Source organism: Diabrotica virgifera, chromosome 10, assembly GCF_917563875.1.
Source record: "Diabrotica virgifera virgifera chromosome 10, PGI_DIABVI_V3a".
In the NCBI taxonomy this organism is placed as follows: domain Eukaryota; kingdom Metazoa; phylum Arthropoda; class Insecta; order Coleoptera; family Chrysomelidae; genus Diabrotica; species Diabrotica virgifera.
Genome location: NC_065452.1, coordinates 60,892,346 through 60,907,428, shown reverse-complemented (window position 1 = coordinate 60,907,428; position 15,083 = coordinate 60,892,346). Strand labels below are relative to the sequence as shown.

The 15,083-nt window shown below is 34.6% G+C and overlaps 1 protein-coding gene across 1 annotated transcript in view; it reads right to left on the bottom strand.

Annotated features, from left to right (window-relative positions):
• The window catches only part of LOC114337267 (uncharacterized), a 721,645-nt gene that overhangs the window by 25,430 nt on the left and 681,132 nt on the right, over nt 1-15,083 (bottom strand). Inside the window, exon 54 of the mRNA XM_050641250.1 lies at nt 3,668-3,799. Within this exon, the coding sequence (XP_050497207.1) occupies nt 3,668-3,799 (132 nt within the window). The remainder of the gene's footprint in view (nt 1-3,667; nt 3,800-15,083) is intronic.

Below are 15,083 nucleotides of genomic sequence, written 5' to 3'. Positions count from 1 at the left end.
AGTCAGGTTAATTCGAACTATTTTTGGTCCCAGAATATGTGATTTAATTTATGACCTGTATTTTTGTTACACCCTGTATAATGCCTCCTTTACGCCTGTATTTATGACAGTACCGTTCAGTACGAAAGCGTTGACGTCCAAGGTTACGTTATTTTAGAAGTGAAATAACGATTGGTAATGTTAACTTTTTTACACTATCGTATATTTTATTTGAGTATATCATCACATTTTTTGAAGTAGGTTTCTAAATTAATTTTTGTCTATTTATTATTTAGTGGCGACATAGCCAAATAAAGTATACGTTAGTATAAGATAACGTATACACATGAACCAGCCACAACAATACAGATTTTATTTAAACTTTTTTTGGGGTACAAAATAAATAACCCTGATGTTTCAAAAATTAGATAATAAAAAAATATGAAGATATGTGTTTGAAAAAGTTAATTTTTTTTATTTTTTCCACTGCCACAATGACATTTTATATTAAAATAATATAGAGCCTTTATGGGAGTGGAGAAAAATATTTTTAGCTACTCATTTTGGGCTTTAAATTTGTGTTTTAGTACAACGCAACTTTTTTGACCTCAGGTGTTGTTATTTTACAGAAAAAAATTTTTCGGCCCACCCTAAGACCCATACCTAAAATATAATACAGTGGATTAAACGTATAAAGAAAAAGTCGAGACTACGTAAAAGCACACATAAAGCAAGTAAAAGTGAAGAAAAAGCTTGGAAACAACATATGAAAGATAAAATAAACCAGAATTAAATAGCTATGTTCTTCTGCATGTGCCATGTCCGTTCCGAACGTAAGCTATTAACATGGATATTCTGACTTTGTTTACGGCAGGTCTGAATAGTTCGGCAGATGACAATCCGAACAATTGCCGCAAGTTTTAGAGCCATGCGTGTCTCTTCTTCCCTGGACCCCTTCTGCAGTCTATTTTCCCTTGGATAATTAGCTAAAATACTCTATATTTACTGTGCCTCATAAAGTGACACAAGTATTCCAACTTTCGTTTATTTGTAGTTATTCCTACCCAGTCCCGGACTATAAATCTTGAGGTCCCAGGCAACCCAAGCTAGGAGGCCCCTTAAGAAACTTTTGTCTTTTCCCTCCAAAAGCTCGGATAACCCCCTCCATCTCCGAGCGGTATTCGTTTTATATTATATTAGTGGACATTTTGTAGATTTATACTTAAATTCTTGTTTCCTTTTGTAAAGCTTCTTGCTTGAAGAAAAAAAAACAAATAAATAGTCAAGAGACTGTTAATTTATATAATTTTGCTTAAATTTTGCAATAAAAAGTTATAATATTTTAGTATAATAATTTTAAGGTATAATAATTTTTCTAATGAAAAACAAAGAAGGTCGTAGAGAAAGTATAGTATTCTACTCACATGTAATGGCTATTACTCACTCTGATGAATAACGACACTCGCCTTCGGCTCGTGGAATTGAGGGTAATGCTAGTCTATTTTGTGCCGGCGACAATTTTTAATAATAATTTTTTAAAATGACCCTTTGCCTGCTCCATTAGCGTAAGATAAATCTTACAAGCTACTGACAAATTTCGAAACTTCGATTCGAATTTGTTCTCATAAATAACCAAAAAATACTATGAAGCAGAAATAAATTATTTTCGCTACAAGTTATGAAGATGGACCAAAAAATATTTGAACTGAGTAGTTTATCTTAAATTTCAGTTTCGATATCAAATCATGAGTATAGTTTTCATGTAGTTTTGAAGCATACACCTTTATTTGAGTATCACTCAGTTTTGGAAAAACAAACAAACCACCAAATACTGAGTTAGTGACTCGTAACTGTCAACTTACGACTCACCTCAATAATTAACTTATCCAAAATTGGTAGATTCCTTTCAACCTTTAACTTTTCTCCTCCCTGTAGAAAAACTTCATTGGATTAGCATTAGCATCATCAAAATGTAGTTTTTCTGCTAGCGTTTGTTTACTCTCGTCGGTATATTCAGAGTATTGTAGATCGCAGACCTTCTGCTCGTAGTAAGCAAAATTATCTCTTTGGGATTTTAAGAATTCCAAAAGTCATTTTAGAAGCTGAACTGCAGTTTCAAGTTCAACCTCTTCTCTCTGTAATGATTTACTGACCGCGTTGATGAGTTCTAGAATTGTTGCACAGAACTCATTCAATGTGAATGTTTCTGTTGAAACATTTATTGCAACAAACACCTAGCCTTTAGCCTCAGGAACTGTTTCAGCTTTCTGGTTAGGGGCTTCAGCAAGAGTACGAAGAGCAGATTTGAAGTTGTAACCTTTAGACAAAGCTCTTGTTGCATCAGCGCTTGCAGTCCATCTAGTGCTGCTTGTTCTTTCAAGGACAAGGTTTAGATCGTAGCTTCCCAACGGTGGGTGGAGGCTAAAAAAAAGATGTACGCGGACTGAACAAATCCAAAATACGATAATGCTCCAACGGGTCCAACGTAACTTTTAGCAGCACTTACTCCAACTAAAGCGAGTGTGCAGCAAAAAAATTGAAATTGCAAGTTTGTTAATCGTAAATAAATGAGCCTGGATACCATTGTGTTTGCCTAGCATGTAGCGAAAGGCATGGGTAATGATGAAGGAGAGGGTAGCGAGGGGGCGCTGACTCATTTGTTGCTCTTGCTGTCATTACTACTTTTTTAAGAAACCGTGCAGACTGATAGGCAGTACTGTTTCGTTCTACCAAACGGCATTCAATAGCGACTTATTCTCACAACATAGGCTTTCTATGTGAACAAAAGTATGCATTGTAATGTAGTTTTATACGTCCACCATCACTTTTATGGTATTACGTGATATTTGAATTTTTCAACATAATATGATTTATAGTTTTGCTTTAATTCGAATTATTATTTTTCCGTTTTAGGCCCTGCGAGGCCTCCTCTGGGGCCAAGGACCCTATAGGCAACTGCCTACTTTGCCTATTGGTTAATCCGGCACTGTTCCTACCTCCCTCTCCTTACCTATCCGACGTAGTACCTCCTCGTTGGTCACGTACTCGGTCCAGGATATACGTCGGTAAGCCCACATTTCGAAGGCTTCTACTTTTTTCATTAATGTTACGGTCATTGTCATCGTCATTGTTCACCTTTTTGGGTTCAAAAAATCTTAGAATATGAGGATATGGAGTGCAGATAATCTACATTATTTTATTGAAACACCTTTATATCCACAGAAACTTGGAGTTTGGGCTGATATAAGCAAGCGACGTACTGTAGGACCCATATTTTTCGAGGGTATTCCAAATGCTGAAAGATACCGTCAAGAAATGTTACAGAATACAACGCTACAAAATTTGAGTTTTGTTATGTTTTTCGACAATAGGGTCATAACTTTAAATAGGTCTATTATATTCCCCTCTGCGATTTCTTTATGTTGCCACAATTAAATCTGTATATATACAGTCAAATGTACCAAAAGTTTTAATATTAACTATCCTAATTGGGGTGGCTTATTTCCCAATTAGAATAGTTAATTACAAAAATGCCACAAAGAAATAGCTTCAAAGTTTTAAAACTTCAAAGTAAAATTTGATTATTGCGTATCTTTAAAAATAATAAAAAAAACTTTAACAGTAATACAGAAATGTAAAAGATAATTTATAAGATCTCTTTGATACCGTAAATTACATTTTCACTTACCATTTGTTTCCAGAGAAAGAGACATACAAAGACCCAAAGTAGATTTAGGAGGCATGATTGATTTTCTGAGTGTCTGATCCCCGACAAGGTTTTTCACGTCTCGTTTGGTATACGCGAATCTTCTGTCTATACCTGCAAAACCAAATATGATAAGTAATTAGAATTGCTTATTGTTCAGCAGTTCAATTTTCAACTCCAACAACTTCATCTTGAATAAAACAAACAGAGCTTTAGTTTGACAAAAAATGAATACAAATATTAGGTATAGTGTTTAAATGTATCTCTATACAGGGCAAATCGTAAGTAATTACTTAAATTGGCTAAAGACTCAAATAAAGTAAAATAAGGTTATCTTCCAAATGTCACGTCATGTCCACGAATCGGAATATATAAGCATTTATGACTCATTACTTGTTACTGATTAATGTTTATTTGAGTCTTGTCTGTTTGTTATACTAAAGTATGCGGTCAAGAAATCTATAGCATTTAATAGACACCTGGTTCTCATTTAGGTATCAGACTGCAGAATAGACCATGTGAATATTTATTTACGAAGCTCAGATGGTCTGGATGGCTTCTTTTCCAATCATGCTACTAATTTAGCTTACTATTTTCCTCCACTAATCCCTGTTTGTTGCTTTTTCTTCCCAACCATCAATTTCTTCTTTTCTGAGATCTTTCTTATTGGGCCCCGTTTAGGATCATCGCTGGTATCCTCTCTCTTTCCATTCTCATCACCTGCCCCATACATATCACTCTCTGTGCTTTTATGAAGTGACTGATTCTTGGCTCGTTATGCAGATCCTCTAGCTCCCTGTTTGTTCGTCGCACCCAACCTTTCATCATGTTTTAGCTACATATATAGCTCTAAGCTTAAAATACAGTGTTTTTCTCTGAGCTATTGAACCACTGAAGCGAATACGTCAGATTATGGAAAAGGGAAAGAAAGGGATTCTATATTTCCTATAAGACGAGTAAAAAACCAACAAGATCCCATGCTAGCCAAGAAAGAAAAGAAGAATCTGACAGCGACGACGCAGGTGATGCTTACTTACTAAGACAAGTGTACAAAGATCTAAGAGAAATAAATAAAGATAATATAAATAAATAACGATAACGATAAAAATAATAATAAGCATATAAACAAGAGGTATTAAAATTTTAAAAATCTAAGCTAAAAAAAAAGGAATTAGAAAAAACAAAGTAACATCTAAATGAGGTGGAAATAGATTGGGAAGGCTAAAAAAGGTATCGAAAAAAACAATATTGTTGTGTTGTAACTGAATTAAAGATTAGGATATGGCAAATGTTATAAGAATACACCTAAACGAGGAAGTAAATATAGAAGGAGCAATACAACTAGGGCCGAAACACGGTGAAAACATAGAATTATGAAAAAAGGGTCAGTTGAAAGAGTTAAAGGGAGAAACGGTATTAATAAATAATAATCTAACAACCAAAGAAAAATAAATAGGAAAACACATAACTGAAAAATGTAAAGAACTCTTTAAAAAGATCATAGTAGAAAATAAAGGCCTTTTTAAATACATTATGATGAAAAAATGAGGTGTAGCGGAGAAGGAAAAGAAGTCGGAGAAACGGAGACAATTTATGCCAAAAAATAAGGAAAATTATAAAGGTAAAACTGACTAATTTGAAAACTTACAGAATTCCAAAAAACACACGTAGGAGTTTACACCTTTTCTGTCAATAAATAACTATATATTCAAAAAAATATATCGTTGTTTAAAATCTTCCATACGTTGATCTTACATATTACATTTCTTAAGGAGGTATGAAATGAAAATACTTCTTCTTCTTCTTTGCCCTTTAGTTGGTCCAATTTTGAACATAGGCTTCCCCCAGTTTCCTCCATTCGCTTTTGTTTAGTGCTTTCTGTTTTCAGTGCGTTCCTCCTATCTTTTTAATGTCATCTCCCCATTTCATCTGGGGTCGTCCTCTTGATTTCTTTCCTGTCCATGGTCTCCATTGTTGTATCGTGGTATTCCACCTATTGCCCGTTTGTCTTGCGTTATGACCTGCGAAGCTCCATTTTAGCCTGGCTATATGTTGTCCTGCGTCTTTGACTTTTGTATTATTTCTTACCCAGTTGTTTTGTTGTGTCTTCATTATTTTATCCATGTTTGCTTTGGGCAAGGTATGCGTATGTGAGAATTGGGAGTATGTACTGGTCAAGCACTAGTGTTTTTAACTATTGTTCTATTTTTTTATTCTTTAAGGTGAGAAATGATAAGAAATGAAAGTACATAACTTCAGAAATACTCTCTGGAATTTCAGATCTATCGGAGCAAAATTACCGGCAATACAGCATGTTGAATATCCCTACGTTCGACTCACTTTACAGCAGCTTCGCGCCAGCGTTCTTGAGGGTAGTTAGAAACGTTCAGCAGCTGTTCCCCTTCTCTTTTTTAAATTACTCAGTGATTAAAAAACATATTCCGGTGTGCATCGCTTAAGGATTTGACAGACAAAAAAGAAATTGAAAATAAAATTTATCAAAACTTCCTCAAAACTGCAAAAGTTTCAAATGCGGTGAACATTGTAACTCCAAAAAAACTACTTAAACGATCCACCTGAAATGTTCCATACATTTTTTTTACTAAAATGACTTTCTTTACATACTTTAGATATTTCGTGAGGTAACGCTGTCGAGATATTGTTTCACAATAATAAATATGTTTACAGTGTTACCTCGAGAAACTCATAAACTAATAAAATCTTTTTAAATTTTTTTTTTCACATGATCCAATAAAGAGTTCTAATGTCCACCGCCAAATCCATTTTTTTAAGTGTCTGTAAAAATTTGCTACCGTTGGCTTGTATTTCAATTTCTGCCTTGAATGTTTTTTAATATTCTTTGAATTATACTGACTATGGTTATTTAATTTATGTAAAAATATTCTAGAATAGTTTTAAAAAAATCAGCTTGAAATGTTGTAAATATATACAAAGTGTTTCCTATTGTGGAAATACCGCCTGATGAAGCTTTAAAAATACATGTTTTGGTGGTCTTTTTTCTTTACTGTGATCGCCAAATTTTCTTTTAGAATGTTTGTCCAGTTTTTACAATAGCTTCCCCATGCTGTATGCTACTATCCAACACATAATACTGAAGCTTTAATGCATTCACAGGCACAGGGTATAGAAAGCAGAGATCTATTGTGTTTTTTATTTACTATATCATGTTACTGAGTTGAATAACATGTTTTTGTCGTGGTGAATTCAGTTTCCCGTTAAAGTCCCACTTCACTTTGTTTTTATACTAAAAATATCCATGTACTCCATACAGAAGGATTATATATAAAAGTTTCTTTTACATTTAGGTTTGTGGAACTCGTAGAGAAATTAAATATAATACTAGATACGTCTCTCAAAATAAATGTTGCTATGGTCATTAAATACACTTTTATGGAATAAGTAAGAAGCTTATGCTTAAGTATCGAGTAAGTACTCTTTGCATCGTAAAAGCAGTTATACAATAATATTTATATAAAGAACATCGAATATAGTCGGCTTACTTTTAAAACCATGTAAGTCTTTTTACTGTTTCTGAGTTTTTAAAGCAATCACTTTGAAAATTTCATTGTTTACCATCATACAAAAATATTGTATTTATATTATATATTATTTAAAATATTATATATTATATTTATGTATTTAATAAAATATCAATTCACAAGAATGATGCATGATACATAAAGTTTTTTGTCCTTCCTGCAAAATTAGTCTAAAATGACAAAAGGTTTTGAAAGTAAGTCGACGATATGCAAGATAGACGAAAGCAGATAATAGACCTGGGCATTTAGCACAAAATAAATCGATTTTTAAATGTACAGTACCTAGAAACTTGCAACTTTTTGCATTATGTTCAGGATGATGTCAATAAAAAAGTCTACTATAGAAAAATGGGTGGAAATGCTTATTTGCATTTTAAACTGCATAAAATGCATCGAAAAAGTGCATAAATATGTCAAAATAAGAGTATTAAGGGCCAGATTTTGTCACTCGGGGGATTTTTGGGGTCGCTGAAGACGAATACGACATCAGAACCGACCACCGGAGCACCTGGAGCCCAAGTTCATTGCTAAGGAACTTCATCTGGAGTTTAGAGGGTTTTAGACACTAAATTGATGCAAACAGACTACTCGGGTTGTTCTGGGGCAAGAATATGCCATCAGAACCGACCTCCGGTGCACCTGGTGCCCAAAAACGTTATAAACTCCAGAAGATAACATGCCTTAACAGTGACATTGGGCACCAGGTGGTCCAGGAGTAGATTCTGATGAAGTACTCGTATTCAGTGACCCCAAAAACTGCCTAGCAATCTATTAGCATGCATTCAGTGGCGAAAACTTTCGAAACTCCAGAAGATGATGTTCCTTAGAAGTGACAATGCGCACCAGGTGCTCCGGGAGTCAGTTCTAATAGAGTGTTAGTATTTAGTAACACCAAAAACCCCCGTGTAACCTGTTTGCATCAATTTAGTTCCGAAATCCCTCGAAATTCCAGAAAATAACGTGATATTAGACAGCAGGTACTCCGGGTGTCGTTCTGATTGAATATTCGTTTTCAGCAACCCCAAAAACGTCCTGAGAAATCTATTTGCATCAATTTATTGCCAAAAACCCTCGAAACGCCAGAAGATGACGTGCCTTGACAGTGACACTGGACAGTAGGTGCTCCGAGGGTCGATTCTGATGACGTATTCATGTTCAACGACTCCAAAAACCTCCTAGTAATCTGTGTGCATCAATTCAAATCTCTCTCAAATCTTCGTTTTAGTTTTTCTGTGGGGTCATAAAAATGTTATCGCCTGTTAATTGAAGACCTTATTAAAGAATGGCATCATAACCCAAACTTGTGGTGGCATAAAAGGGTGGCATCACTAAAGATTAAAATTAATGATTTTTGTTAAAAAAAAATTTGTGAAAAAAATAAATGGTTTTAGTAACAAAACTCATTGGTTTTATGACCTTTATAGCTTAAAAAAGCTTTAGGCTTAAAGCCAATTACTTGCATAAAAATCAAATAATTTAAAATTGTTTTACTGCCTTAATAATTTGGTCACCCACTGTAGATAAATACTTTATTTGGCTCCTTAGTTAGTTTTAAGTTTATTCTATTTAATTTTAAACCAAAAATGTTTATTTTTCCTTAATGTTAAATATTCCTGTCGAAGAATACTACATATTCACCGTCACATTTATTGTTAAAAACGATTTATTTTCCGTTTCCGTTCAGGAATTCTGCCTTTCTCGATACAATACTAACGAAAATAATTTTCCCCAAAACTTTTTCACACCCTCATCTAAGTGCTAAAAATCCCGCGAAGCACCAAAGAAAAATGTGGAAAGCTCGCCCTAGCTCATTTAGTTACCCCACCATCCCCATTCTTCATATTTCGTGCATTTGTGTTGGGTAGGAAAACGAAGGCAAATTTGCAGTTTCACCAATTATAGAAAATTTTGTTAAAGGGTCGTTGGGTTGAAAATAAACGTATTTCTTTATTGATCCTACAAAGAAAGATATCTAACAGCAACGGTTTGGTCCGGTGACTTTGTTAGTTAAATTCACGTACATATTTTTTGTCAAATGATATTTATTCTTTTCTTTCGTTTTCCTTACAGTTTAGAGAAAAATTTGCTTATTTATAAAGAAGCTGGGGTTTTGTGATCTTAGGATAACAAGATTCTAGGAATGTAATGATCGTGAAAAACTTTTTTCACAATCACATTTGGTACTGAGAAAAAGTATTCAATCACTGTCAGTTGGTCACTATTATTGTAGAACTAAATAACAAACTGAATACTTTAGGATAAAAGTGCGAAATTACAATATTTCTTATAAACAGTTATTGTTCGAATTCCTATGAATTTACCTCTAAATACTATACAGATACTTGAAAAATAGGATTAAGCAATAAACTGGAGCTATACTCGTTTGTCATGCAGATCGCAAGATTAGAATGTTAAAACCATCAAATGATAAACTATAATTACTATAAATACACGCACACACTCTATTTATTAGATATGCCAATACTATCTCTCCTATGGCACTATAGCCCAAGTATCCCAAGTATCTCTGTCCTTGGCTGCTCTCCTCCAGTTATCCATCCTCAATATCTCTTTACCATCGGTTCTCACTTCGTCTATCCACCTCTTCCTTGGTCTTCCTACTGACCGACGTCCCACCATAGTTCCAGTAAGCGTTCTACTAAGTGTTCTGTCATTATGCATTCTTTGGCGTCCTTCTAAGGTGTCCTTCCCAGTGCAATCTTGATGTTTTTGCTATAGAGAGTTTCTTATAGAGGGTTATTTGTAATATCGATACAACTCGTGATTGAATCTTTTTCTCCATATACGATTGTCGCAAATGGGCCCCAATATCCCCCTTAATATCTTTTTTTCAAAAGTATTAATAATGTTTATTGTCCTTTCTCTCTCATGATCCACGTTTCATCATTTGATATTCGCAGATGACATCATCCTTATAGCCGATCGTATGGATGATGCAATAATAATGTTGAACGCTTCCTTAGAGGTCGGATTAAAGATTAACATCAAGAAGACGCAAATAATGACTAATCTTGTGCTAAATCGTAATATTGTTGTTGATGGAATGGATATTGAGCAGACTGCCTCTTATAAGTACTTGGGACATGAAATTCGGTTGGAAAGAGATAACCAGACGTGCGAGCTTACACGTCGCATAGGATTAGCCTGGGCAGCGTTTTGTAAACTTGAACTATGTATGTATTTAAATCGGACTTACCCATACGCCTCAAAAGGAAAACCTTTGACCAGTGTCTGTTACCTGTACTCATTTATGGAGCCGAAATATTAACACTCACAAAACAGATAGTGAACAAGATTCGCGTAACTCAGAGGGCTATGGAGCGCCAGATGTTGTCTCCCTGAGAGACCGAATCCCAAACGAAGAAATACACCGTAGAACAAAAACAACAGACGCTGTTGAATTGGGTAGGACAGGCCGCCAGATTGTCAGACAACCAATGGACAAAATCAAGTGTCGAGTGGAGGCCATGAGAAAAAGCACTACGGAGCAGAGGAAGCCCACCAACCGGATGGACCGACGAAATGACGCATGTTATCGGTAACTAGATGCAAGCCGCACAAAACAGAGACAGATGGAAATAGATGAGGGAGACCTATGTCCAGCAGTGGACGCATACAAGTTAATGATGATGATGATCCATCCGACAGAGTCCTGTGATGCCTGATGTTAAGTCCAGGAATGTTTTAAACATCACACTAATTTTAATACAATAATATAAACAAATAAAAACTATATAATATCTAAAGGGTTTTTGCCCTCATATCTTGGTGGCTCAGGCATGTATTTTAACCTGTAAAAGAGTACTGATGATGGAATTGTTATTCCACAAACGTCCTGTGATGTAGCCCTTCTTAGGGATTTTAGTACTTTTATAAAGGATTCTATAAAATCTTTACGAATAAAATAAATTAAAAGTATCTGTAACAAACAGCATCAAATGTAAATAAAGTGTGATTCATTCAGAGGTACTTTTTTTGGTGGGGATGTGATGGGAGATAGTGCATGAATTGCATCACCTGACGTTGCGTTTTTATTCAGTATTGTTTGACATTTCATCCTGGAAAGACTTAGCCCGGAACAGAGGAATTATTCAGCTGTATTACGAATAGAGGCGGTCTATGAGGAATGTGTTCCGTGCGCTTTTAGCAACTTATGGTCCACATAATTGGCCTCCCGAATGCACAATTCGCTATATCATGAGTAAGTTTGAAACCCACCACACCAGTTTTCATTATTGGATAAGACGTGACCAAATAGACCACATTCAGCACATACTGAAGAAAATATAGCGGCGGTAGTGGATGATGTACGTGAAAATAATGAAGAATCGATTCGTCGCCGTTTCCAACTATCCGTTTCCTTGGATTGTCGTATGCAACAACTTAGTGTATTTTACGTAAGTATCTTGGTTTAAAAGCATACAAAAGTTCAATTAGTGTCAGATCTGAAGCCGATCGGCCTTCCGAGTCGTCATCGTTTCAGTCGATGTGCTCTTGATAAGCTTGCAGAAGATCCACTGTTTTCGAAAAATAAATTTGTTTGTCGTGAATAAAAAAACAGCGTATTTGGGGTGATAAACAACCCGAAGGGGTTCAAGAGTCACCATTACATCCAGAAAAAAAAACAACTGTTTGGTATGGTTTATGGGCTGGTGGAATCGCTGGTCCATATTTCTTTAAAACTGAGGCCGGCCAGAATGTTTCTGTGAATGCAGACCGTTATCGCGCCATGATAACGAACTACTTGGTGCCTGAAATTATTGAAGCTCGTGGTCTCGACGGCATTTGGTTCCAACAAGATGGCACCACTTGCGATACAGCCCGTGAAACCAGGCTTTACTGCGAGAACGATTTGGTGAGCAATTTATTTCATGCTTTGGACCACGGAATTGGCTGTCTATATTCTGTAACATCACACTTCTAGACTTTTTCCTTTGTGGCTACCCAAAGTCCAAAGACTACTAAATAAACCAACAACGATTGAGATATTGGAGGGCAATATTGCTCGTGTCATTGGTCAAATACCAATCGAAATGATCTAACACGTCATCGAGAATTGGAACTTCAGATTGGACCATCTTAACCGCAGTCACGGTCAACATTTGAAAAAAATGATTTTAAGAAGTAATGGTAAAGGATGGTTTTTTTGTATGATAATAAAGATTTTTAAATAAAATTAATTTTTTTCTTTGTTTTTTCTTTTGGAAAAAAAGTGCCTCTAAATGAATAACCCTTTAAAAAAACCTTTTTCCATAATCTTTTTCAACAGTGTATTCAGCCTATTTTTAAAAACGTAGTGTTATAGAAAAACCGTTCATTTATATTATGGTAAGTGGCGAACTTAATGAAATCCTCAAAGTCCGCTAATATCGAGCAGATAGTGGTTAGTCCTTGTGGGTTTGTGGTCACTAAGCTTTTGGACATATAAACTACTGTGTATCTGTTTGGAAGCTCATAAATAAGTAAGGGGCTCTCGTGGCATTAACGGAGCCTTCTCATGTTTCATTAATTAATCTTTTTTGGCCCCATTTCTATTCGACTTGACGTTTACATTTGCGTACACAATAAGAAAAATAAAAAAAATGCTTACACATAATATTTTATGCATACTGTTTGCCTCTTGGTTTTGGGTATAGATATGAAATAAGAAAAAGAATTTATGTATACTTTTTTATAACCCAAGGATTCTGTGCCTTGTAAATAAAATTTAATTTGTTCGTGGTCAATTTTATACGGAGCTATCGAAAAAAAATCGTATTAGAAAGCGTCTAATAGCGTCAGTTGTTTGTAACATCAAGTGTCTCATAATATCATTAAAAAAGTTTAAAACAGTACTGATATAATTTTTACGTGTGTGGAGATTTAAAGTTAACAAAGCATCAACGACATATACCTAGTACTCAGAAACACATATAGTGTATAAAGCTACTGAGGAAATGAACCAAAAGTACATATAGCTTTTTATCCCAATAGACAAAATATGTCTATTACTATGTAATAGTATATTATATTTTCAAAAGCCCTGGTATCACATAGTGGTGTAGGACGACAATATATTAAAATTCCATGATCCCACCAACGCGGAGAAACTTTCCATGACTTTCTTTCCATATATTCTACGGTTGACTCTAGTTCCAAATCTTTTCTTATTTGAGTGTTCCGTAGTCTATCTCTTTTGGTAACTCCTCGAAAAGGTATTTCATTTCTACCTCCTGTATTTTACTCTTTTGTCGTTCTAATAGAACCAACGACTCGCAACCAAATGTTAATACAGGCCTATATAATTGTTTTGTACTCATTAGATTTTGATTTTCTTGTTATTTATTTTTATTTATGAATTTTTTGCTCATTGCATAGTATAGGTTCATCGTTTTTTTAATTCTATTATTAATTTCTGTTAACTGTCTTCCGTTATCTTCTAATTCTACTTCCAAGTATTGGAAGGTTCGTGCTTGTTGTACATATATTTACTTCTTCTATTTTTATTTTTATCTTTTCTTCTTTATTTTCTCCCATGACCTTAACTTTTGTTTTATTTTAAAATTTGTCATTCCATATTTTTTTACTATTTCATTTCGTATTTCTATATTTCTTTGTAGTTGCTTCTCATTTTCGGCAAATATAAAGACGTCGTCGGTCGTCAGCGAATGCTCCTTCTGAAATGTCAACTTTTCTTAAATTTCGATAACCCTATAATGCATGTTTTTCACTTTTACGTTACATTTTTTAATTATCTCATCCATGTAAATTATAAATAGTGTTGGACTAAATCCTCCTCCTTCTCTCAGAACCTTATTTGTAGTAAATGGTTTTGATGTTCTTATTGACTGATGACATAATTCATATTGTTGTAAATATTCTTAATTACCCTTATCATTTTGATAATAATACCTATTTTTTCTAATATTTCTACCGTGGTACTGTGTCAAAAGCCATTTCAAGGTCTATGTAAAGTAGGCCGTATATATTTTTTTCCTGTTGTTGGTATTTGTCCAAATGTACTTTGATGAGTTGTGATTCATCTAATCTTACACGAATCCTCTTGTATTCTGCAGGGAATACAAGACCTTCTAAGATAGCAAGCATCCTATACTGAAGTCAACGTACGAGACCTTGGTTTTTTTTTTGTTTGTTTGCGTTCACCTATGAATACTACGTGTTTGCTACTGAACTTCTTTTCCAATTCACGTATTTTTCTATTATTTGTTTACTATGGTATTATGGTAAATAATATGATCATGGGTGCTTCTGCCTTTTCTGAATCCGCTGTGTGATTCCTCGAGTGTGTTGTCAATTTTTTTATTTATTCTATTGTTCAGTATTTTTTCATATATTTTCATGGCAGAGCAGTGTTATTCCTCTGTAGTTGTTGCAATCCGTTCTATCGTCCTTTTTATAAATCGGTACTATCTGAGCCTTTAGTCAGTCTATTGGTATCTGTTCTTCTTTCCATATGTTATTAAATATCTTTAGTAACAACTGTGTTGCATTTTATCCCATTTTTTTTCATCACTTCACTGATTATTCTGTCATGCCCCGGTGCTTTTCCGTTCTCCATTTCTTCAATAGAGTCTTGCAGCTCATTTATGGTTATAGGACCTACATTATCACCTTCTGTTCTTTAGTTTAACACGTTTTTTTTTTCGTAAAAGCAGTGAGGTTGTAGGATCTCTTGGAAATATCCTCTCCATCTGTTCATTATTTCATTTTCTTCTGTGAGAATTTCGTAAGTTTTATTCTTTGTTTTCTATGTCTTGAATTTTTTCTTTTCTCATTGATTTTAAAACTACACAAATAAACCGGACTGTATCGTCGCC